General features: G+C 47.0%; 3 protein-coding genes across 9 annotated transcripts in view; 1 reads left to right on the top strand and 2 right to left on the bottom strand.

Moving 5' to 3' along the window:
• The window catches only part of RSPRY1 (ring finger and SPRY domain containing 1), a 37,348-nt gene extending 36,197 nt beyond the window's left edge, over positions 1-1,151 (bottom strand). For both annotated transcript variants that reach the window (XM_060275892.1, XM_035117527.2), the window contains exon 1: positions 939-1,151. The gene's annotated coding sequence lies outside the window, so the exon portion shown is untranslated. The remainder of the gene's footprint in view (positions 1-938) is intronic.
• Positions 1,152-1,507: 356 nt separating this feature from the next.
• On the top strand, positions 1,508-14,033 carry PSME3IP1 (proteasome activator subunit 3 interacting protein 1). Of its 5 annotated transcripts, none has more exons than XM_060275888.1 (7): positions 1,508-1,598; positions 4,287-4,427; positions 7,275-7,373; positions 7,827-7,949; positions 9,976-10,108; positions 10,607-10,680; positions 13,222-14,033. In XM_060275888.1, exons 2-7 carry the CDS (start codon positions 4,298-4,300, stop codon positions 13,440-13,442), a joined length of 780 nt encoding a protein of 259 aa, XP_060131871.1. In that variant the 5' UTR covers positions 1,508-1,598; positions 4,287-4,297; the 3' UTR covers positions 13,443-14,033. The 5 variants fall into 5 exon arrangements, with proteins under 5 accessions (XP_060131871.1, XP_060131872.1, XP_060131873.1 ...); XM_060275889.1 differs by having other exon boundaries at positions 1,590-1,709; XM_060275890.1 differs by lacking the exon at positions 1,508-1,598 and adding an exon at positions 2,400-2,640 and having other exon boundaries at positions 10,607-10,674.
• An 842-nt stretch (positions 14,034-14,875) lies between these two features.
• The window catches only part of CPNE2 (copine 2), an 86,310-nt gene continuing 77,658 nt past the window's right edge, over positions 14,876-23,527 (bottom strand). For both annotated transcript variants that reach the window (XM_035117135.2, XM_035117137.2), the window contains exons 13-16: positions 20,518-20,569; positions 18,755-18,888; positions 16,680-16,916; positions 14,876-15,454 (exon numbers count right to left, since the gene is read on the bottom strand). In XM_035117135.2, coding sequence (XP_034973026.1) covers positions 15,347-15,454; positions 16,680-16,916; positions 18,755-18,888; positions 20,518-20,569 — 531 coding nt within the window. In that variant the 3' untranslated portion in view covers positions 14,876-15,346. The remainder of the gene's footprint in view (positions 15,455-16,679; positions 16,917-18,754; positions 18,889-20,517; positions 20,570-23,527) is intronic.

Below are 23,527 nucleotides of genomic sequence, written 5' to 3'. Positions count from 1 at the left end.
CTGTTATCCTAATGTAAGCAATAACAATAATACTATGTATTAATTGCATGCATGTGTGTTATCATGGAAGTCAGATGTGGCTCAACTTTCTTGGCCTGAGGGCCACATTCACCCTCGGCCAACCCTCTGAGGGCTGCATGGCAGTGGTGGGTGTGGCCACCCCACACTCTTGTAAGTGTGTGCACCCTCACGCACACAGCCACCCCTTCTCAGGTAATCCATACCAAACTGTCAATTTCTACACCCATCAATCTGACACCTGAGGAAAAGCCTGAGGATTTGCAGGCACACAAGGCTCAACCCACTTTAGTACTGCATCTACTTTAGTCCCAGTTTTCTTTTTGCTGTCACCACTCAAATTAGGGAGGGGAGGGAGAGAAAAAACTGCTGAGTGTGGTGGTGGTGGTGGGGAGAGCAGATCAGGTCCCCAATCTGAGGGCTAGTCACCCATTTTAGATACTAAAATCATGTAAGACCTTGCATATGTATGATATGTATATAAACACTTGTGTCACTATCACCTGTGTATATATGTATATGCATACATACACATGTGTGGATCAGTTATGCACATTTGTTATCATAGAGAGACAGAGCGATTAAATAGATCACACACGCACAAAGGCATTGTACAAATGTAGGCTCCTTCCCACCCTCAGCCCCACTGCGAGGACTTTCATCATTGTCACAATTAATGAATTAAACCTTGGGGCGGGTTACAGAGTTAAGACACAATATTAAAAAAAACAATTTAAGAGAAATTATCATCCCCTGTGCGCTGGGCTTCTCCCCACTCGCCCATCCACCCGCAGGGCCCTTTCTTCGCTCCTACTTCAAGATCAGGATCAGGATCAGGCCCTGCCCTCCCCCCGCCCCTTCCTCCCCGGCCCCCACCCCTCTCTCTCCTTCCCCGCCAGGCGCCCCTCCCCTCAGCTCACCTCGGCCACTCCACGCTGGCTGCCACCTTCCATTCAGCCCGTCAAGGCCAGAAGAGAAGCGCCGTATTGGCGGCGGGCAGTGGCGGAGCGGCCTCTTTGTGCCACCGCGCGCCTATTTCTCCTCAGCCAGCGGCGGGAAGGAAAGGCGGCGGCGGCAGAGCAAGAGGCCTCCGCGGACCCTCCCCGTTCCGAGAGCGAGCGCGCCGCGGCTCCGCCCACCTCCCCGCCAGGCCGCCGCCGCTCCTCGCTCCGTATCCCCAAGGCAACTAGCCACGCCCCCCTCTTCGTAGCCTTCCACTCACGCGGCCCATTCTCAAATTGCTAGGAGCGAAGCCCCGCCCACGCCGTTCGGAGGGAGGCTGGCCTATCCTAAGCGCCCGCCTGTACCTTCCCACCCCTATTTTATTTTAACCAACCCAGTCGCAGATACTGCTTTCAGGACTCGCTGGTTTGTTTGCGACGGAGGCCTCGGTTGGCTGGATCGATGGGTGAGGAAAAGGAACGCGGCGTCCGATTGGGTGACTCGGAGGCGGAAGAGGCGGAGAGACCGTGGGGTAAAGGGGGCGGGGCTGTCATTGGTGCGGCCGGGACTCTGTCCACAAAGGTGGGCTCGGGAGGAAGAGGAAGGAAGGCCCCGCTGGAGGGGTCCATGGCGGAGAGGTGGGTGCTGCGGGCCGCCCTCCGGCTCTAGGAGGCCGTTGAGAGGAGGGGGAGTGCGGGGATGGTAACTGGAATAGTGAAATTATTTATTAATAATGAATGATAATTAAAGTAAGTTATTAACAAGATATTCTATCCTAGTAGTAGTAATAGTAGTAGTAGTAGTGCTGTTATTTATTTATTGCCCGCCACTCACCCTTAGGCCACAAGGCAGGTTACAGCATTAAAACACAATTTAAAAGCAACTTATGGATGGGCCCTCGTCCTTACAGTTTTCTTAAAATCGAATGTCTGGACCCACACAATGAGGATGAATATTATTGATGTAATACCGATGAAATGCTGCTGATAGCAATGCCATTGTTTATTAATGCTACTACTTTAAAATTTATTTAAAGCAATATATAAAACTTCTTTAAAAATAAGTTTTCTCGAGGTGGCCTCTAGTTAATAGGATATGCATTTAAGAAGCAACATCTGCAGTTATTTTCAACTTAAAAACAGGATTTAACTTAAAAGCCTTTTGCACTCGCTCTCGTAAAAAGTTATATTACTGTTTCAGATGGGGAGTAGTTTAAAATCCAGCTTCTAATTTCAATTAAAAGCAGATTGATATAAAAAGGTTTTTAAAGCTTGCAAGCAAGGAGTGTTACATATGTAAGGCACCTTGTTTGTTTAAGAGGGAACCATTGTGACATCTGTACCTTTCTCAGGTTGTGAGCAGTAAGGGGGCAAGTAATTGCACTCATTGCAGTCTTTTCTAGCGGGGGGGGGGGGGCTTTTTAAGTGTGAAGAAATTTGAGTGAAATAATTCACATTGATGAGAGGTATTCTAGCTAAAGGGGTCTGTAAGGAGCCAGTAGGACAGCCTTTTCTCAGGTGCAAGCACTGGTTGACTTAATTCATGATTGGAGTCACCTGCTTGCTCAGAGCAGCTGCATCCTGACATTAAAAACTGCATGCTGGCTCAGCTCCTTTCTTTCATTACAAAGCTGTTTTATCCTGTGTGCAACACCTGCAGATCCATTGCTGAAACTCCAAGGTCTATGTAAGATAAAATAAATTTTGCACTGAAAAATAAATGATGTAAGCTGTGCTGTTTTGTTCAATATATGTGTAATTTAGCTCAGCTTCCATTTTCGCATAATGGTGAATAAAATTCTATTGCTGCTCATGGAAGTGAGATGAGGTGATGACCACTTTTTTAAAAGGGGGATTAGACAATTCAGTAGAAAACAAGAGGTCTGTCAATCACGACAAGTCATGATGACTATATACTGCTGCCAAGATTTGTGATGATGTGTGTCTCAACAGTTACTGGGGAGCAATAGCAGGAGATAGCTTTTGTTCCAATATCCTGCTTATTGACTTTCCAGAGGCATCATCATGTTGGCCATTGTGGACAATGGGATGCTGGACTAGATATGACTTTAGTCTCATATCGCAAGGCTCTTTAATGCAATTCATGTAATATGTATGAAGAAAAACATGGCATAGAGATGACTGCTATGCAGACCCTGTAAGAGACTAAATGCTGTCTGTTTTTGACAAACATGTCCTTCTGTTTTGTTGCTGTGAACAGCAAATGGTGTAAGCTTACAGGTGATAGTCCTGACTTTTCTGTTAAGAAGGAACTCCTGCTTCTGATTAATGGGAAAAGTAGGAGGCTGAATTTAGCACTTCAGTCCATAGAACAGAGAGGGAATGTATCAGGTCCTCCACTAAATTTTCCCCAGGACACATACTCTTTTCCATATCTATCGAAGGCAGCAGATGTCTGGAAACTTAGCAGCATTGTGGGGTCACTTCTTCCACAATCCATTTGTGGCAAATGCTCCACATGTCAAGTCCAGGTAGGAGACAGTACCACTTTAGTGCTTGTATAGCGCATAAACTGCCTCCTTCATGCCTTCCAGTAATTCATTGTGCTTTGCCTCTGGTCTTTTGAGTTGGGGGCAATTAGCAGTGGCACAGCATAGTAGATGTAGGCAGAGATATTGTAGGCATGCATCTGACTCTAAATTTATTTCTCACTGAGATGGTCTACAACAGGCACCCCCAAACTTCGGCCCTCCAAATGTTTTAGACTACAATTCCCATCATCCCTGACTACTGGTACTCTTAGCTAGGGATCATGGGAGTTGTAGGCCAAAACATCTGGAGGGCCGAAGTTTGGGGATGCCTGGTCTACAATATAAAAAAATTTCCCTCCAGGAGCACCTTAGAGACCAACGAAGTTTGTTATTGGTATGAGTTTTTGTGTGCATGCACACAAAAGCTCATACCAATAACAAACTTTGTTGGTCTCTAAGGTGCTCCTGGAAGGAATTTTTTTTATTTTGTTTCGACTATGGCAGACCAACACAGCTACCTGTAACATGGTCTACAATGTATCTGGACTGTGCCATTGCAGGGTGGGAATTTACTTTACTGAATACTTCTATGTGAAATGTACCTCCCTCTAGAAAACTGTGTGTCAGGGAGATGGGAGTCTAGCCAAGCCTTCTACCTGAAAACTGGTTTCCTACATTATTCCAATATTCCTATATAACCCAATTCCTATATTGGGTTAAGAATTATTTGCATGGCGGTGCACTGCATGGCCCGTTCTATGCCAGAGAGTTCAGCGTGTCTCTGTATATGTAGGGAATAGAAACTGTCCTGCTCCTAACTCTCTTCTCTGCACAGGCTGCTGCACAATGGATGGAGGAGAAGGTAGTGCCGACCTCGTGATTAACAAAAGGTTTGTGTCTGAAGCGGAGATAGAAGAGCGGCGCAAGCGAAGGCAGGAAGAATGGGAGAAGGTTCGGAAACCCGAAGACCCTGAAGGTATTTGACTGTAGGTTGGGGAATTGCTGAACAGAGAGGTAGTAGGAGAGCTCAGACTACCATTACAATACTGATCAATCCCTCAAAGCCTCAAAACCTGCTCTACCTGAAACTCTTCCACATGCGAGATTGTTGGAAGTTGGAAGTTATCCATCTTCACCTTTTCCTTTCTTGCGACAGGTAGCTTATCTGTCGTTGTCGTGGGATATTTTACCTCTAGTGAAATGGGGCCAGAACATCTTAGGCTTCCAGGAGACAGACCTTTTTCAACAATCCGTAGTAAAGTGATACCTTGGTTCTCAAACACCTTGGTACTCAAAACAACTTGGAACCCAAACACTGCAAACCTGGAAGTAAGTGTTCTGGTTTGCAAACCTTTTTCGGAAGCCCAACGTGCTCTGTTTTGAGTGTTACGCTTCCAATTTGAGTGCCACACTTCCGCTTTGAGTGTTATGCTGAGGTCTACCTGTTTTTGCTATTTTGCGTTTTTGTTTTTGCGGCTTTTTTGTTTTGTTTTGGTGACTGTGTGAAACCCAGTTCAGCTACTGATTGATTGATTGTGTGACTACAGTACATTGTTTATTCCCTTTCATTTTATGGATCAATGGTCTCGTTAGATGGTAAAATTCATGTTAAATTGCTGTTTTAGGGATTGTTTTTAAAAGTCTGGGAAGGATTAATCCATTTTGCATTACTTTCTATGTGAAAGTGTGCCTTGGTTTTGGAACACTTTGGTTTTGGAATGGACTTCTGGAACGGATTAAGTTTGAGAACCAAGGTACCACTGTATACAAAAACAAATTGCAAGAGCTTCTAAGGACTTAGTGGGACAGAGTATGATCGAACGGAGACTAAAAACTGTTTAGGCATGATTCAAACACTCAGTTGCTCCTTTTTAGCACAGCAATGATAATATGAGGAACGTGTTGCAATTTTTGAAGCATGTAATATTTTGTTATGTAAATATTAAAGGAACAACTCTGAAGCAGGTCAGCACCATTTTGGTAATGCAGCGGGGGTGGGGGAACGGGACATTGAAACTGGTTAAGAGCCATTTGCCTGAAGCAGGGATGGGGAGCCATGGGTTGCCTTTCCATCTAGCCTGACCCCTTCTCCAAGTTCCTCCCCTCCCCCTTTGGCTGAAGAGATCTGTTGCATTCCTGATTGGCAGGAGCAGCAGAGCAATGGGGAGTGGTGGAAGTGGCACAGCTACCCCTCTCTTCACCACCAACCAAATGGGTAATACCAGGAAGGGGTTGCCTGGGTTAACTTTCCCACTCCCCATTTCAATGACAATCTTGGGACACTGCAATTTAATTTGAGGAAAAGTTTTGTAGCAATATGAAGTGGACCTTCACTGAGACTGCAGGGAAGGAAGGGGGAGTGGTGTTGGGTGTAGTTGGTGGTGGGTCAATTGCTTACATTCACCCTGCCCACCTCCAGTATATGCCTCTTCCTGGCTGCTTTTTTTTAAAAAAGCTTCCAAGGCCTAAAGCCCCCAGAACGAAGTGAGTTCATAGCAGATGTGGGATTTGAATCCAGGGTTCTTGCTTTGCTGTTCAGCTTTGCAGCCACATTGCTGCAGCAGCTTGCCGGGGGGGTTATGGAGCAATGTTTTGGAAGTTCTGTGGTTAGAAAATCTGTTTCACAAGCAGAAGGTCTCTGGTTCAATTCCTAGAGGCATTTCCATATAGGACTCACAACAGCCCCTTATTGAAATCCTGGAGAGCAACAGCCAGTCAGTGTTGACAATACTGAGCTGATGGGCCAATGGTCTGACAGCTTCCTAGGCTTCTGTGCTAATAAGAAGGCATAAGCGGTTGGATGTGCTGAGAGGGGCAGCCTTGCACAAGGCAATCTCTTGAAAACAGTAGAGCATAAGGCAGGCATCCCCAAACTTCGGCCCTCCAGATGTTTTGGACTACAATTCCCATCTTCCCCGACCACTGGTCCTGTTAGCTAGGGATCATGGGAGTTGTAAGCCAAAACATCTGGAGGGCCGCAGTTTGGGGATGCCTGGCATAAGGGATGGAGAAGTGGCTGCATTTTGCTCCCCTTGTGATTCAGGAAAAGTTCATCAGAGCGAGTTCTTGTTGAGGGTTTGTTGATGGGGCAACATTTTGATTTGGAGAAGATACATTATTGTTAGTCTCATTTGGGTTAAGCTTTTGCATTTACAGTGGAACCTCTAGTTACGTACCGCTCTGGATACATAACTTTCGGGTTATGAACGCGGCAAACCTGGAAGTGTATACTTCTGGGTTTCAGTGCATGTGCAGAAGTGCTCAGTCGCGCCGCACGCTTGCGCAAAAGCGGCGCCTCTGCCTATGGACTTTTTGGGTTGCAGACAGACCCCCGGAACGAATTTAATTTGTATCCGGAGGGTCCACTGTATATTCTTGGCCTTGCTATGAATGAGTTGTTTAATCTGCGTGCATATTTATACAATGTTTTCCTTACCCTTATTTGTATGATTACAGAAATTTTGTTATGTCTTGTAATTGTTTGTGAGTTACTTTACTGTATTTTATTGTATAAACTTTTCTGAAGTTGGAGCCACTTTGAGCATGACTTACCATGAGAGTCAAACAAATAAACTGCCGATGAAACTATCAGCGAAGTCTGACGAACCTGGCTTGTAAAGAGCCACTTGCCTATTGCCTGTAGCCAGAATCTCTTTCAGGTGACAAATAAAGGGATCTTCACAGAAGTTCCTTCTTGTTTCCTTTCCTGGAATGTCTCTGAGATTATTGGCAAGGCTGCCAGAGACTGTACTGGGAGCAAATTTTATCTCATATACCTTTCAAAGTGGCCACCTGTACAACTTCTTTCTTCTCCATCTCCCAGAATGCCCAGAGGAGGTGTACGACCCCCGCTCGCTCTACGAAAGGCTCCAGGAGCAGAAGGACAAGAAGCAGCAGGAGTTTGAGGAGCAGTTCAAGTTCAGTAAGTTCCAGTAAGCATCTCTGTGAATCCTGACACAGGGAAGCCGCACTGAACGGCTTCAGTACCTTTTGTGAAAACCCTGTCCTGAGCAAAGCAGGTCCCTATATCTCTGAGTTCCTTGAAGAATTTTGAGAACATGACAACTTATGGGGGACAAGGAGAAGGAACAGGAGCCTGTCTGCCAAGGTACTGGCAGAAGAGGGGATGTTCTGAGTCCCGTAACATAGCTGAGCGATTGCTAGCATGGCTGCCTACCTGTCCAGTTGTCTCTAGAGGCTAGAAGAGATCGTGTGTTCCCAGCTCCAGAGTTTGGGGCAGGAAGACCTCCTGTTAAAGCACAGCAGTGTCATGTGGATCAGAATAGGAACGTGCTGCAGAGGAAGGGCAAGATGGTGCTGGCTTTGCAGCTAAATGGCTTATCCAAGTCTGCTCTCCTGTCTCCTCCTCTTTCAGAAAACATGGTCAGAGGCCTAGACGAAGAGGAGACCAAGTTCCTCGATGAGGTTTCTCGGCAGCAAGCGCTAATAGAGAAGCAGCGGCGAGAAGAGGATCTCAAGGAGCTGAATGAGTACAGAATATCCTTTGCACTGAAGCACTTCCTATTGTAAAGTCGGAAGTAAGAAGGGGCAGGTGCTTGTTTAGCACTCAGGTGCGGTTTGGGGTGTCGTGGTGATCTGAAGAGCTGGAGCTTAATTTCCTCAGCCCATTTCATTTTTTACTAGAGCTGTATTCTCGCTTTGCTATGGATGAATTTGAGAACAGAGCTTGTGGGTTTGCTATTCAGGATGTGTTATACTTCTTCAGTAATTTTATCTGGCTGCAAGTGGAAATGAGAAGGGCGTTTGGAGATGTGGCAACAGGTTGGTGACTAGCACAGGGCCCCCACAACATTTGTTTGGGTGGCCTGCCATTATTTGGGGGTCACCTGACCCCTCCACATCCCTTTTGTGAGTTTGTTCACAGATCGGAAAGGATTTTTTTTGTGTGCTTGGCATCCAGGGAATGGGCAGGCATTGCTGGTGACCAGATTTGGAGACTTTGGAACTGAAATTTTCATCTGGGCTTGAAGCTCTTGTGGCTCTGGTAGCTGGGCCGATTCTTCTAAGTGTGGATATCAGGTGGGCAGCCTCCAGGTGCTGTGGACTACAACTCTCATCATCCCTTGCCACTGGCAGTGCTGACTTGGGCTGATGGGAGATCAGCAAGGCCTAGAGCAGGCATCCCCAAACTGCTGCCCTCCAGATGTTCTGGCCTACAACTCCCATGATCCCTAGCTAACAGGACCAGTGGTCAGGGATTATGGGAATTGTAGTCTGGAGGGCCGAAGTTTGGGGATGCCTAGCCTAGAGCCTCCCAGGCTATGTGTTGCCCTGTCCACCGTACTTTTCCTAGGCTCTGCTCCAGAGCCTTCCCTCACACCACCTCTTTCTTCCAACTTTTCCCATCACCCCTCTCCACATTGGAACCCATCAGTTTCTTCACTGAACTTCTCTGGTCTTGACCTGGGAACCATCTCAGAAACTCAAATGTTGACTGCGCTGCCTTATACGGAGTGAAGCTAGTGACTCACCTAGCTCGGTATTCCGCACACTGGCAGACAGGGGCTTTCCAAGGCCTTAGGTGTGGATCCTTCCCCAGCCCCACCTAGAGATGCTGGAAATTGAACTTTTTATATTGTGTGCTTCTAAGCATGAACTACCAGTTTGTAACTTTTACTGAGTTCTTTAATGGGTGGGTAAAGTTGGTCAGAGTGCCCCATTCTGTGCTTGAATGGTGTGAATTTCACCCCTGGCCCTGTTGGAATAGGGTGGGATTTGTGTGAGTGTTAACGCTCACCCACCCACCCAATAGTAGTTCAAGAGGCATGTTTGGTATTTGAGGCTCTCCACCAGATGGTGCCAGAGAGCTTCCTTTAGCAGTACTGTTGAGCATCTCAATAAAATAAAGCCAGTAATACACATACTGTATTTTTAAAATGCAGTCAGCATTAGCTTGTTTGGAGGGGGATTACTATTAGCATTTTTAAAAAGCATGCATTTTAAATAGAAAGTTGTATCCAACGAAGTTCTACTCAGAGTAAACATTGAAACTGGGAAGTGCAAGTTAGTAAAGTCCATTAACTTCAGTGTGTCTACTCTGAGTAGGACTCGGATTGGATGCAAGCCTGCACATTGAATGTCACATCTAGTGTGGCCCTAAGTAAATGTGGGGAAGGTGCCTCAGGAATGTGACGGGGTGGTTAGATTTTTATCTGGGCAGCTGAATGATGCCAATTACTATAAAAGCCACTGGTGCTTAATTTATTTGATAACTGATTTTATTTGAGTAAATAATTGCTCAAATTCACTGGTGTTCCTGATGGAAAGGTTTAGAGCCCCGATGGAAAACAAATTCACAAAGATTGGTTTCCATCTCCCCCTATGCAGGTCTTAATGAGTGCACACACATTGCCTCTTCTAAGGTATTGGGGTTAATGATACCCCTGCAGCCTGGCAGGACTGGGACTACAGGCGCCAATCTAAGGGCAAGTTTGGCTGCTCTGGATTTCCTGCACACCCATCAGTCCTCCGATTCCACTTGATCCTTAACCTTGGAGTCCACAGCACTTTGTCAAAGGTGGGGGTCAGTGCTGACCTGAAGAAGGAGGCAGACAAGAAACTGCCAGCGAAATCGGCAGAAAACAAGAGCAAGTTCTCACAGGCAAAGCTGTTGGCGGGAGCTGTGAAACATCGGAGGTAAGTTCCCAGGCAAATGAAGGGGCCTTGTTGATGGAAAGTTGACAAGCTAACCCTTTGAGGCTTAAAATTGACGTCGCAGTGTGGCATGTGAGATGGGGTAGATTCTGGGGTTTGAAATCACCCAGGCAGAAATATCCCAGGCTTTCCCATCTGAATAGGAGATGTAAAGCCCATTGTTGTTTTTTTAATTTTTTTTTTTTACCGTATTTACTCGAATCTAATGCTCACCTTTTTTGGCCAAATTACGTTGCAGAAATTAAGGTGCACATTAGATTTGATGGCACATTTACATTTGCCAGCAAATACTTTTTTTGGTTTCAAGGTTTTGAAAATTGAGGTGCGCGTTAGATTCAATGGTGCATTAAGACTCGACCAAATACGGTATTAGTGCTTTTTTGTCATGGCAACTCAGTGACCTACAGAACAACTTGCAGTGCGCTCCCCCCCCCCGGTGGTTCCAGTCCTCTTTTTTGACTTTGCATTGTTTCCTTTCAGTTCAGAAGGTGCCAACAGCGTGAAAAGACTGAAACTCGATCCGGATCCTGACCATGACAAGACTCCAGGTACCGGTAGGTGTGTTTGCATGGTGGGTTATGCTAGGCCTTGTATCACCTGCCGTGCATTGGTCATGTTGCCTTCCTGAACATCTGATCAGTCGATGGGGGGGAGGTGGAGTGAAGGAGGGGTGCATCCTGTTGCAGAATATTGGGCAAAGCCCATCAGGCGGCTTTCCTGGGGAAAAGTGGCTCCTGATATTGCAGTGAACCCAAGACAAGCCTGCTGGATCAGGCCAGTGGCTCATCCCATTCAGCATCCCATTCTCACAGTGGCCAACCAGATGCTTGTTGAAAACCCGCAAGCAGGACATGAGCACAAGAGCCCTCTCCCCTGCAGAAATTCCTAGTAGCTGGTATTTGGAAGCATTACCGCCTCCCGGCTGTGGAGTACATATCATTTGTCTTCTCAAAACAATGGTGACGTCATGAGCTGATAATTCAGTGGCCTCTGTCCTAGAGCATTGGTCTTAAGCTGACATGTTCAGGCTCGCAAGTGGATTGGGTCTGGACACCTCATGGGTAGCAGATGTAGCACCAATCCCCCCCCCCCCTCCAAGCTTCTGGATTCCTTCCAGAAGAGGAGAAAATCAAAGATCTGTTTTAAAAAGGGTTGGGTGGGAGAAAAATGTATGTAAATTAAAGCTCAGCCCCATGTTGTGAGGGCTTGGGTTAAAGGGCATATATCTTCATGGGGCTATGACAAATTCATGGAGGGTAAGGCTGTCGGTGGCTGCTGGTCATGATGGCTGGGAATCATCTCCGGTATCTGGGACACTCGCTTCCCTCTGAACCCCAGTTGTGGGGGAATACAAGCAGGATAATGAAACGGCACCACCAGAATGTTGGTTTATTCTGCTTCCCTCTTAGTTTCTGTCTCAGCTTTCACAATACATAAATGCCGCTTTCAGAAATCCAGCAGAATATGGTATAAGATGAGTGCTCATTTCCATGTTATTTGCTTCCATAAAAAAAAAAAAAATCTGTTTGCAGGTAACATAGAAAGGAGGACTATCTTCCACTAGATTTCCAGAAGTGGCTGTTACGTTGTGTGAAAGAGCAAATATAACACAGGAACTAACAGCTAGGGAATTTCACCCCACTTGCCCCTCTGGTAGCCAACTGTCATGGGGTCCCAGGCTTCGTGAAACTGTAGTGGCACTTGTGAATCAGAATTAAACAAGTGGGGCAACATGACAAGGAGGATGCCATGAACTTTGGGGGGTGGAATTCTCTCTCTCTCTCTCTTTCTTGCCTCCCCCCCTCCCCAGGCCATTGGAGACACTCAGTGAGAAACCAGTATATGGTTCAGAATTCTGTTCTCATAGTGGCCAACCAGATGCCTGTAGGAAAACACCAAGCAGGATTCAAGCACAAGAGCACTCTACAACAGGAGCACAGAACTGCAGAGTAGGAAAGGACCACGAGGATCATCTAGTCCAACCCCCTGCAATGCAGGAATCTTTTTGCCTGATGTGGGGCTTGAATCCACAATGCTGAGATTAATTGCTGCCTTCAACCGTGGCAGCAGAGCATAGCTGTCATGGCTAGTAGCCATCAATACCCCTCTCCTCCCTAAATTTGTCTAATGCTCTTTTAAAGCCACCCATGTTGGTAACCATCACAGCCTCTTGTGAAAGTAAGTGCCATAATTTAACTATACACTGTGAATAAGTGCTTTTTAAAAATCTGTCCTGAAAACCTTTCCTCTGGCCACATTTCCATGCCATGCATCTATATATATATAAATGTAAACTGGCCATGTCCGTTGGTTTTCACTTTTCACCAAAACTGCTTGAGCGATAGCGATGAAATTTGGACACAACGTCACATGCCACTATGCGAGCTACATGGGGTATACAAATGTCACACCTGCGCAAGCTAAAAAACCGTTTTTAGGACCTAAAGAGTCAGCCAGGAGACCCTGTCGAGCATGCTGGGAAAAGAACCAGGTTATAAAACATCGCCCTCTATCGGCGGCTACACTGGTACTGCAGCTAGAAAACCTTCCCTCTCCATAGCACTTCGGCTCGCCTTTACAGACTAGGCCGAATGGAAGTGGGGACTCGCCTGGGTGGGGGTGCGGGGGAGGAGGGGGCGGGATATGTCATGGACCGGGACATGGTGGGGGGAATCACAGGGATGAGCCGGGGGGGGAGGGGAAAGGATATGTCATGGATCGGGACAGGGTGGGGGGAATCACAGGGATGAGCCGGGGGGGGAGGGGAAAGGATATGTCATGGATTGGGACTGGGTGGGGGGAATCTCAGGGATGAGCCACAGCAACACGTGGCCAGGCCAGCTAGCAACTTTATAAACTTCTATCATGCCACCTCTTACTCACCTTTCTTCTAAATTAAGAAGTTCCAAAAGCTGCAGCCTTTCCCCACAGGGGAATCTCTACATCCCTGTGGTTGTTTTGGTTGCTCTTTTCTGAACCTTTTGAGGTGAGGCGACCAGAACCATACACAGTATTCCAAATGTGCTCGCTCCATAGATTGGCAGCTTTATTTTCAAATCTTCCTCTCCCAACCCCCCTCCACGGCTCTCTTCCAGAAAAGCCGCCCTGTGTTCCTCTGAGCAGCGGCTCCTTGAGCAGCTCTGCCCTCCACTGTCCCTCGGCTGCTGTCTGCATTGGGATCCTGCCGGGCCTCGGGGCCTACTCTGGGAGCAGCGACTCAGAGTCCAGCTCGGACAGCGAAGGGACCATCAACTCCACCGGGAAGATCGTCTCCTCCGTGTTTCGGGGAAGCAACTTCTTTGATGCTCCGCTGTAGGCGTCTCCCCAGCCCCTTAGAAGCATGGGTAGGGATGCTCGTCATTTCTCTGTTTCCATCCCAACCATCCCCTAGACTCGCAACTACTGTTCTCCTGTCTCTTTTATTCTCCAGAGAATACCAAAATAATGTACTGAATCAGTCTTTGTGCGTGTCTCTCTTCTTATCCCCCGTCCTTCTCTCCGCTCCAAGACTTGTGTTCAGTTTGGGAGGGAGTACAGATTGGGGGAGACCCACATCTTCAATAAGCTTCCATCCAGAAAAGCATCCATTGTACCAACAGCAACAAAAGACTTGAGGCTTCTGAGGTTTACAGATGAGGACAGGAAATTCCTTGTATCTTTAAAAAGATTCCATGAATGAAAAGATTGTTTGCTGGGGGTGTTTCAAGTTGGTTTTACAAAGAAGCGGTTTTAGGGTGTAGCTGTCTGGCAAGTGCTGACATATGGGTTGGCTCTCGATCTCTCTTTAGCTTTTAAGTATTGGTTTTGTTGCGGAGAGAGTGCAAAATCGAGCAGATGGTAATGTGGATTGTCATGACACTGTAACGACGTTTTAGTGTTGCATCTGATTAAAGAACTCCTCAATGCATTATTATTTTTACCTTGGAGCTTGCCATCTCTATTCACTTCTTATGCCTTACTTAGCTGTTTTCTCTTCAATGGAGGCTCCTGACCAGGTGTATCTCAGGTGCCCAAATTCCTTGTCAAGCAGTATGTGTGTGGGCATCTTCAGGGCACCCTTTGCCAACCTAGTGCCCTCCATATGCTTTTGACCACAGATCACACCAGTGTTGGCTTGGGCTGATGGGAGTTGTAAGCCAGGGCACCAGGTTGGCAAAAGCACTTGAGCAAACTTGGAAGCTTGACTGTACTCAGTCTTCTGCAAATTGCTTATATTTAATGGGATGCTGCAGGGTGTCAGCAACTTGAACCTAAGCCATAATTCAAGGAAATGATGGAGAATAGAATTAAAAGCTGCTACCTGCCAATGCTGCGTGCTAGGGCTAAGAAGCATATATAATATGGGAAGCTTGTGCTGTGGCAAATTTGAGATTCAGATATCGTGCATGTTTGTTATATACCTTTAAAATGACAGAGAGCAGAATGGTGTAGAGCCAGAGAGATAATGGAGGAGGAGGGGGAAGCAAGCAGCAAAGCCCAGGAATGGTGTGGGATGAAGCAGAAGTTGCTTCCAGGGAGCAGGGAGGTTTGGGAGACAGGTTTGAAAAAAAATGTGTGTGTATATGCCTTTGTGTGCTATGCACATACTGGCCACACTTGCCACTAGCATGCACACACCACACCCAAGAACTGGCCAAGAGGTTATATGGCCCTCAAGTTTCCCATCCCTGTTCTAGGCCACTGGCTACAGCTGTCAAACCTGAATTGCAGAGCTCCAAACCGACCACGCCAGGGTTTCATGAAGCTGCAAAGAGTCCATGGTGGTTTATTAACCTGAGTATAACAAATATAACATGTACACAGTATAAAAATGAACATTGAGCATGAGAAGTATGACACATCCATGAACTGTCCACATTTCTTTGGGCAATGGGATATCAAGAACTTCACAGCTTGGAAAGTTCTGGGTGTAAAAATTTTCTCTCATTCCACAAAAAAAATCATACAAAGCACATTCAAATACTTAAAAGTTGATTCTCAGGGCTGGGAAGGGAAAATGTCCTGCATTGACAAAGGTTTCCTTGGCCCAGGAATCTCAGGCCCGGTGGCTTCCCATGTTGCACTTTTGGGGGTGGTCAGGGCTCTTCGATTATTTCTGTTGCGTCTCTTAAATTAAATCTTAAAAAGTACAAATTGTTTGAAACCACATAAGACATGCAACCTTCTGCCATTGACACGTTTGGGGCACATGCAGGCAAAGAGCAGCTTGTAGGCTGGGCCCTAGGCAGGTTCTGAGTTGATGGGCGGCAAATTCTGGTGCTTGAAATACTGGACCACTTGTTGCGGTAGCTCCGCCAGGACAGCTTTGGCCAGGGTTTCCTTCGGTGCCTGAAAGAAGAAAGCCAGTGCAGTTCAAGCTTCTCCACCATGAAATAAAATAAGTAGATACAGTTTCGGGCTTTTCACTGAAGCCACTTCACACATTCATCAGTTGCCGCGATGTCAAAGCAATGTATAACTATAACTATGCCTGTTCTCTGTATCCTGAAGGCATCCACCACAGAGCTGTGGTCAGTTGAGGTGGTGGGGTTAGGCCAGCTTTCCCCAATCCAGTGACTTCCAGATCTTTTGGACCACAATTCCCATCAGCCTTGGCCAGGGGTGTTGCTAGCCGCTCCATCACCCGGGGCAGCAAACGCAGAGGCACCCCAGGGGCAGGGCGCTGCTCCACAGCGCCGTGACGTCATGGCATGCAGGCGTGATGCCGCCTCGCCGGCCTGCCCCTCAACTCCACCCAGGGAGCGCGCCGCCGCTCTCCCTGGGTGGAGTTGAGGGGCGAGCCAGCGAGGAGATGCTTGTGATGCCCCTCGCTGGCCCGCCCCTCGGCTCTGTCCAGGGAGAGTGCATGTCAGCCGAGGGAGGGAGCAAGCTGAGCCCGGCGAAAACCTTGCTCGGCGTGCTGCTGTGGCTGGCTTGTGCTTGCTCTGCCGCTGCCGGCTCACGCTTTCTTTTTTTCTTTTTCGGCTGGGGGTGGGCCCTGGGTGGAGCAGTGTGCGAAGGCGAGGGGCGTGCCAGCGAGGTGTCACGCTTAAGGCTGGTGTGACGCCCCTCCTCGCTGGCCCGCCCCTCGCCTCAGAGTGCGGCTCCACCCCCAGCGGGGGGTGGGTGGGAAGGAAAGCGTGAACAGGCAGTGGCAGAGCGAGAAAGCAAGCACAAGCCAGCCGCCGCCTCACGCCGAGCAAGGTTTTGGGATTGGCTGAGTTGCCGATCGCGGGGGCGGGGTCCTGGCAAGTGTCTGTCACCCCCTCCAGGGCGGTGCCCGGGGCGGCCCACCCCACCCCACCCCCCTGTAGCGATGCCCCTGGCCGATATGGGAGTTGTAGTCCAAAATGTTGGTCTGACTGAGCAGAAAGCAGCTTCATATATCTGTTTAGTGACCCTAAGACAGGCAGTACGTCCCAGTGGTGATTAGAACAGAAGACAAGCTTTGGTGGATTGGAACAAACATTAACCTAAGCCAGCATCCTGAGAAGACCACAGCTTATGGTGAAGGGTGGGTAACAAATAAATAAAAATCATAGCGCTTAGGGCTGGCAAAGCCTTTCACACTCACACTACGGAATTCCCGGAAGGGCACAAACTGGACGATGTCACGCACAGCCTCCTCTCCCGTGTAAGACCGGACCACGCGGCTGTCTCCATCCAGGAACTCCATGGCTGCGAAGTCCGCGTTCCCCACTCCCACGATGATGATGGACATGGGCAGCTTGGAGGCTTGCACAACGGCATGCCGCGTCTCGTCCATGTCACTGATGACGCCGTCGGTGATGATCAAGAGGATGAAGTATTGCTGAAGAAGCAGGGCGAAAAAGCGAAATGTCAGACACGGTCCAGGGTATGGGGACATAGGTGGAGCGTGAGCAGTTTGAGACGATGAGCCAGGAGCTGGGATGGTCCTGCTCAGTTGCAAGGAGGGAGGGTCACCTGGCCTGACACTGGGACATTGGTGTGTGTCGGGGTGATTCAGTGGGATGGCAGGGGAAGACAGAGATGGCTCACATCCAAAGGGCACCCTGCTTCTTCCCCAAACCAAGAGAAACTAGATTGGGGAATGTGACCAGCTCTAGCTTAGGCTTCCTCATGGAAGATCTATTCTCTTCTAGCATGTTATCTATTAAAATTTCCTGATGATTAGTGCCAAAGCACAGACACAACTGACACCTGATTAGCGCTCCTTGGTCCTTGGCGAAACCTGCAGGGTGGCCCCTTGTCCTCAGACAAGGTTCAGGACAATATTGCCTTAGGAAATATTTTAATACAGGAGGACGTCTCAACTGAATAGTGTAGGAGAAGGAGAGGTTTGTGCTAAGCCCCCATCAGAGTTCACGACATTTTCCTAAAAGAGGGCCTATCTACATCAAGAAATAATATCAATGGAAACTTTCTGGGGTGTGAGGCTTTGCAGGGCGATTTTCATCAGGACCACAGCAGGGGATGGAAGGGGTAGACATTTGAGGTTACTGGACTACAATTTCCATCATCCTGACCATTTTCCACACTGGCTGGGGATGATGGGGGTTGGAATCCAACCCCATCTGGAGAGTAGCACCAGATCAGCTACCCCTATAGAATGTTCCTGGTATATGAGGACAGTTGGGGTACATCTCTTCCCGTGTACAGTATTTCCAACCAACACACTGGAGTTATAAAATTAATCCTCCTCCTGTTCTGCAGCTCAAACTGTGGAACCAAAATAGCAACACAAACATTCTCTCCGAAGCACACATTTATTTCTGCAAGTCTTTAATGGCGGGTGATCCAATCTATGAGCTTTCAGAGCAGAGTGAGCTAGTAGTGCATTGGACGTCATCCAGGGGCTCAGTACTGCAGTAGCATTATTGTGTACTTGCAGGATCTAATGCAGTGGTTCCCAAAGTAGGCAGTACCAGCCAGTAGAGCATGAGACACTTAATCTCAGGGTTGTGGGTTCAAGCCCCATGTTGGGCAAAAGATTCCTGCATTGCAGGAGATTAGACTAGACTCTCGTGGTCCCTTCCAATACTATGATCTAAGGTATAAAGGTAAAGGTATAATCTATGGCCCCCCTGGGGGCAGTGGAATTACCTTTGGGGGTGCTAGGAGGCAGTGGGGGTGGCAGGGTGCACTAGAGGTGTAAATGACTCTCAGACTCCAAAAAGCTGGTATCACTTGATCAAGTTCATCAGTTTTGTTGAGTTAATTAATTGAAATAGTTTTAACTGGATTTTAAATAAAGGTGCAATTGATTGTTACTGTTTTGAGTTTTATTGTGTTATTTTCTTGCATAGTGGGTCCTGCAAACTGCTAAATGCTTTCTATAGGGTAGGAGGCACTGGGGACGAGTTTATGGAACCAAGAAGGTGGTGGCCCGAAAAGTTTGGGAACCACTGATCTAACAGTTCTCTTCCTTGCAGCCCCTGCCCTCTTGTTTAGGGAGGCTTTTAATGTTTAATAGATCACTGTGTTTTATTTTTCTGTTGGAAGCCGCCCAGAGTGGCTGGGGAAACCCAGCCAGATGGGCGGGGTATAAATAAATTATTTATTATTATTATTATTATTATTATTATTATTATTATTATTACAGATCCAGCAGTGCCCCCACCAAACACACTTTATCCGAAGACAAATGGCAAAGGCGCCTGAACTCACAGTCGCAGACTGTTGCTGGGTGGCCTGGGCTGCAAACCGAGCCACGTGGTTGATGATGGGGGAGAAGTTAGTTGGTCCATAGAAGCGTATGTGAGGCAGGCACGTGGAGTAGGCTTGGACGATGCCTTCTACACCTTTAGAGCAAAGTAAGAGAATGGGTGGTCAGTGCTGCAGGCCCCCAAATGCACACAAGTCCAGGTGTGAGCCCCAACTCCTGTCCCAAAGTTTTGATTTAGCAACCTTTGTGTTCCTGAAATAGCCTTGCAGCACAATCCCATCATGCATGTGTCTACTCAGAAGAAAGTCCAGTTGGGACTCATCCCCACATAAGAGCATAGAGGATCCTGGCCTAAAACTCACCCAAAATGACGAAGACTTCTCTAATTGGAGGGTAGCCCTACATATAGGTACCGTATATTCCAGCGTATAAGACGACTGGGTGTATAAGACGACCCCCAACTTTTCTAGTTAAAATATAGAGTTTGGGATACACACGCCATATAAGAAATACGACCCCCAACTTTTGAGAAGATTTCCTGGGTTAAAAAGTAGTCTTATATGCAGGAATGTACAGTAATTAATTAATGACTTGAGACAGTCTCATCCTTATCGTTGGGTGGTGGTGGGAAAGAATCTTATAAAAGAAACAACCTTTCCAAGCTTCTTGTCAAGCTGTTTGCAGGGGGCCTCCTGCTCAGCTCCATCCGGAAGTGTGTGGGGTTTTCTGTCTCTGCATCCTAGCTATTTATTCCTCGCCCCGTTAACTCAGGTGACCCTCTAACCTATCACTCGAAGCAATGTGTACGAACACCTACTAACTCTCCCAGGCTGCTTCACGTCTCTGTGAGGTGGAGGCTGCTTTGGTTGCATTTCCGAGAGGATTCAGAGACGACTCCCGACAAGTGCTGCTAACTAGAGGCAGCATCTGCCAAGAAGGCATCTGGCTAGTTGGTATTGGAAGCAGGAGGCTTCACACTAATCCAAAAAGGCAATTGGAACTAGAGATGAAGGAATCTGTCGATTTCACTTTGTCATTTTTCCAGTCTGGAGTGATTTGTTCCCAATGAAAATGTGTCAATATTTAACATGAATTTCTCCTAATTTTTACTAATATACACACATTTTGCAAGCAACTTTCCCTACCATAATGCATTCTGTATGTACTTTTCACTAATATATGCATTTTGGTACACATTATTTGGTTGGTCAATGGCCTCACAGAATTTTGAGGAGAGTGCATTTTGATTTTGAAGGATAGTTATGTTGGGATATGCATATTGTTTTGGGAAGGGCGAATTGGGTGGCTTCTTAGTGAAATGCAAACAGAATCAAATCTCTTCCACATCCCTAGTTGGAACATCTAAGGCAGCTTTCCCTGGTGTCCTCCAGAAGTTGTTGGACTACAACTTCCATCAGTCCCAGCCAGCCGGGGCCTCGTGTCATTAAAAGATTTGAACTGGGGTTCTTCTCTAAGCATTTTGTACACCCCAGATAAAGAGCTATTTTAGGCTGGATACTTCTGTGGTAGAAGCTACCAAGAGGAAGTTTTTGTGTCTTTTCAGAAGGCGTGCCCCCGCCCCCAAAAAACTCAGCTTTGCACCTGCTGCATTTAAGACAGAATGTATATATTGCTCTACATGCAGAAAACGCCTCAGCAGTGTACAGAAACAAAATATAAAACATAGTACAGATTTTAAAACAGCATGGAAATTTAAAAGCCAAGGAATTAAAGACAGCAGAAATAAAATGAACTCTGCACTTACCGAGGCAAAAAGGGTTTGTAGGATTGAAGTTAATGGCAAATTCGTGTGAAACCTGGAAGAATAAGGTTGAAAAAGAAGCAGCGGGGATTAATTTTACTCCTCTTTCCACCCAAGCATATTGCACAATGTGGCTGATACCCAAGTTTCAGGATGTGTTTTCTCCAAGATTCACCTGAGCATTAAAACCAGGAGAGCCCATTCTCTCCACCCTTCCCCAAAGACTGCCTTGTGCCACAAGGGCACTGCACCCATTTTTGCACAACTCCTGCTTGTCTACTGAATGTATGAGGGTAATGATGGAGCTAGCAAGCAATTCATGTAACCCAGGGCTAGCTCCACCAGGCCTCTTCTTTTGCTTCAGTGGGAGAAGTGAGAAGAGGACCAGCTGCATCAGGCAGGGCCTCCAGCCCTCGAGCAGCTTCCATTCTAGCAAGTCACTGAAAGGACCAAAAACTTTAAGCACATTTTGTACAGTGGTACCTCGACTAACGAATAACCCTACTTACGAAAAATTATACTTACAAACGACACAAATTAGGGCTCGCTTACGAATTTTTTTGACATCCGAAGGCTGGATCAGGCCCCCGCTGCCGCCACTAGTGGCCTCCCACCACCTCAGACACTCCGCCCACGGCCGGATTGGGCCCCGCCTCCGCTGCTAGGGCCTACCTCCGGCGCTTGGCCTACGGCCGGATCGGGTCCCACCGACGCCGCCTCTAGCGGCCTCCTGGCGCTCGGCCTACAGCCGGATCGGGCCCCGCTGCCGCCACTAGCCGGCCTCCCACCAGATCGCCCCCCCCCCCCCGGCCCACGGCCGGATCAGGCCCCCGCTGCCACCACTAACCTGCTGCCTCGCCACCACCCGCCCATGCTCCCTGCACTGAAAGGTCATGTTGCTGTGCATGCCTTTAAAGTCTCTTTTAAAGGGTCTTTTTCCTAGGCTCCGGAACGAATTAATCCATTCCCAATGCATTCCTATGGGAAACATCATTTCAACTTACGAATGTTTCTACTTACGAATGTGCATTCGGAACGGATTAAATTCGTAAGTATAGGTTCCACTGTACTACAGTATTTAAAGAATTGGGGAGGCATCAGGGGATGATTGAGGAAGAATGGTGGGTAGGCTGGGACAGGGTGGGAGTAGGGTGAGGGGTAATAATGGATGTAACTCTCTTGATTGATTTAGATCAGTGGTTCCCAACAGGTGGTCCGCGGACCCCCAGGGGTCCGCGAGCTATGCCAGAGGGGTCCGCAAGATGCTAAAAAATATATTAAATATATTTCGTATGATAACAGATTTTTTGTTTGGGCCGCTTCCTGCATGAGCAGAGTCTAGCACAAAACTAGAATTAGATAGAGGCAGTAGTTCTGCTGTATGCCGTTAGGTGGCGCTTTACAAACACTACTGTTTTGCAAAGAGGCAGCGTGCGCATTCTACTAACGCTCACCTCCCCAAGATGCTTTGCGTGCGTCGGCTTCATTTGTGCGCTACTGCGCAGGTACCCTGTCTTCTCCATTCCCCTCCCTCCTCCCTGGTGCGCGCTGCCTCTTTGCAAAACAGGAGTGTTTGTAAACAAAGCGTTGTTTTTCGCAGAAGCTACAGTTCGCGTAGTTAAAAATGGACCGCTGGTTAAAAAGTGGTTCATCTCATTAAGAACTGAAAATTAAAACTAACTGTATACTGATGGAGTACTCTGTTGTAACTGTAAAAAACGTATAAATATAAAATATAAAAAGACTCTTAATTTGGCTCTCACTTTTTAATTTTAGCATTAGGAATTAATGGGGTCCTTGTCACAATAGCGGCTCGATGAGGGGTCCTCGAGAAAATTTTGTTGGGAACCCCTGATTTAGATAGTCCGAAACTGGAATGATATATGGAACTCGCTGAAGAATCTGGGAGACCCTGAGTCCAGGGGAAGGAGGGTTAAATTTGTTTTAATGTGTTTAAATGTTAGTATGATAGAATAATTAATATTTAAATTTATGGAAAGTTCTTGGTAAAAAAACTTTAGGCTAAGGGGAGAAATAGAAGATAGAAGGAAGGGAAAATAATTTTTGATTTGGATAAATTGATTAATTATTGGTGGAGAATAGATGATGATTCTAGAATAGAATATTTGAGTATTAATGATAAAATGTGTTAGGATAATTTAAGATACAAGATGAAAACTGCTTAATTGGAACTTTAAAACGGACCCAGTGAGGGGGGGGGGGGTTGAGGAAGTCAACAATGTTAAGTAAATAATATAAGATTTGAGATGTTTTTCTTTTTTATAAAAAAATTCCTTCAGTAGCACCTTAAAGACCAACTAAGTTTTTATTTTGGTATGAGCTTTCGTGTGCATGCACACTTAGTCAGATACCAGATTTCTTTTTTATGTTTGTTTGTTTTTGTTTTGAGTTTTTGTGACTTTGTATTTGGAAAATGAATAAAAAAAGTATTTTAAAAAACAAAACAAAAACTTTAAGCACAAGCACTGGGCTTTGTTTACCCTCCCTGTCCCTTTTGTGTCGTCATCGTGTCTTTGATTGCGAGCCTGCAGGGCGGGGAATGCCTGGTTCAACCGTCTGTACGCAAACTGCTCTGGGAACCTTTCTGGCTGAAGGCACAAATGCTCCAAATAAATGCATCAGCTTCCTTTTTCATGGGACTAAACTTTAGTGTCAGACTGAAGGTGGCAAAAGCCGCCATGCAAACACCTCTGCACTGTCCCCTGAAGGCGGCTCTCATCACATTGCACTGCATTGCATTTCGGTCTGTAATCATCATTGCTGCTCCCTCCCACGCCAAACTCGGGTAGTCCTGTGCCTCTCTGTTTGGAAGTAAAATGGGCCACCCCAAAGCAAGGTATGGCTCCTGCATACTTGGGGGGGATTCTCAGGTATCCAGAAGACTAGTTTATGAATGAGAAGGAAATGAATGAATGAACCAAATAGGCACAAATTTGTCCCTTTGTGGCTTCTATGGAACGTGGACGGCAGTTGAGCACTGAGTGGGTCAGTT

The sequence above is a fragment of the Zootoca vivipara genome, chromosome 6 (genome assembly GCF_963506605.1).
Source record: "Zootoca vivipara chromosome 6, rZooViv1.1, whole genome shotgun sequence".
NCBI classification, from domain to species: domain Eukaryota; kingdom Metazoa; phylum Chordata; class Lepidosauria; order Squamata; family Lacertidae; genus Zootoca; species Zootoca vivipara.
The sequence above is the reverse complement of the archived record's forward strand: the minus strand, read 5'-3'. Positions and strand labels throughout refer to the sequence as shown.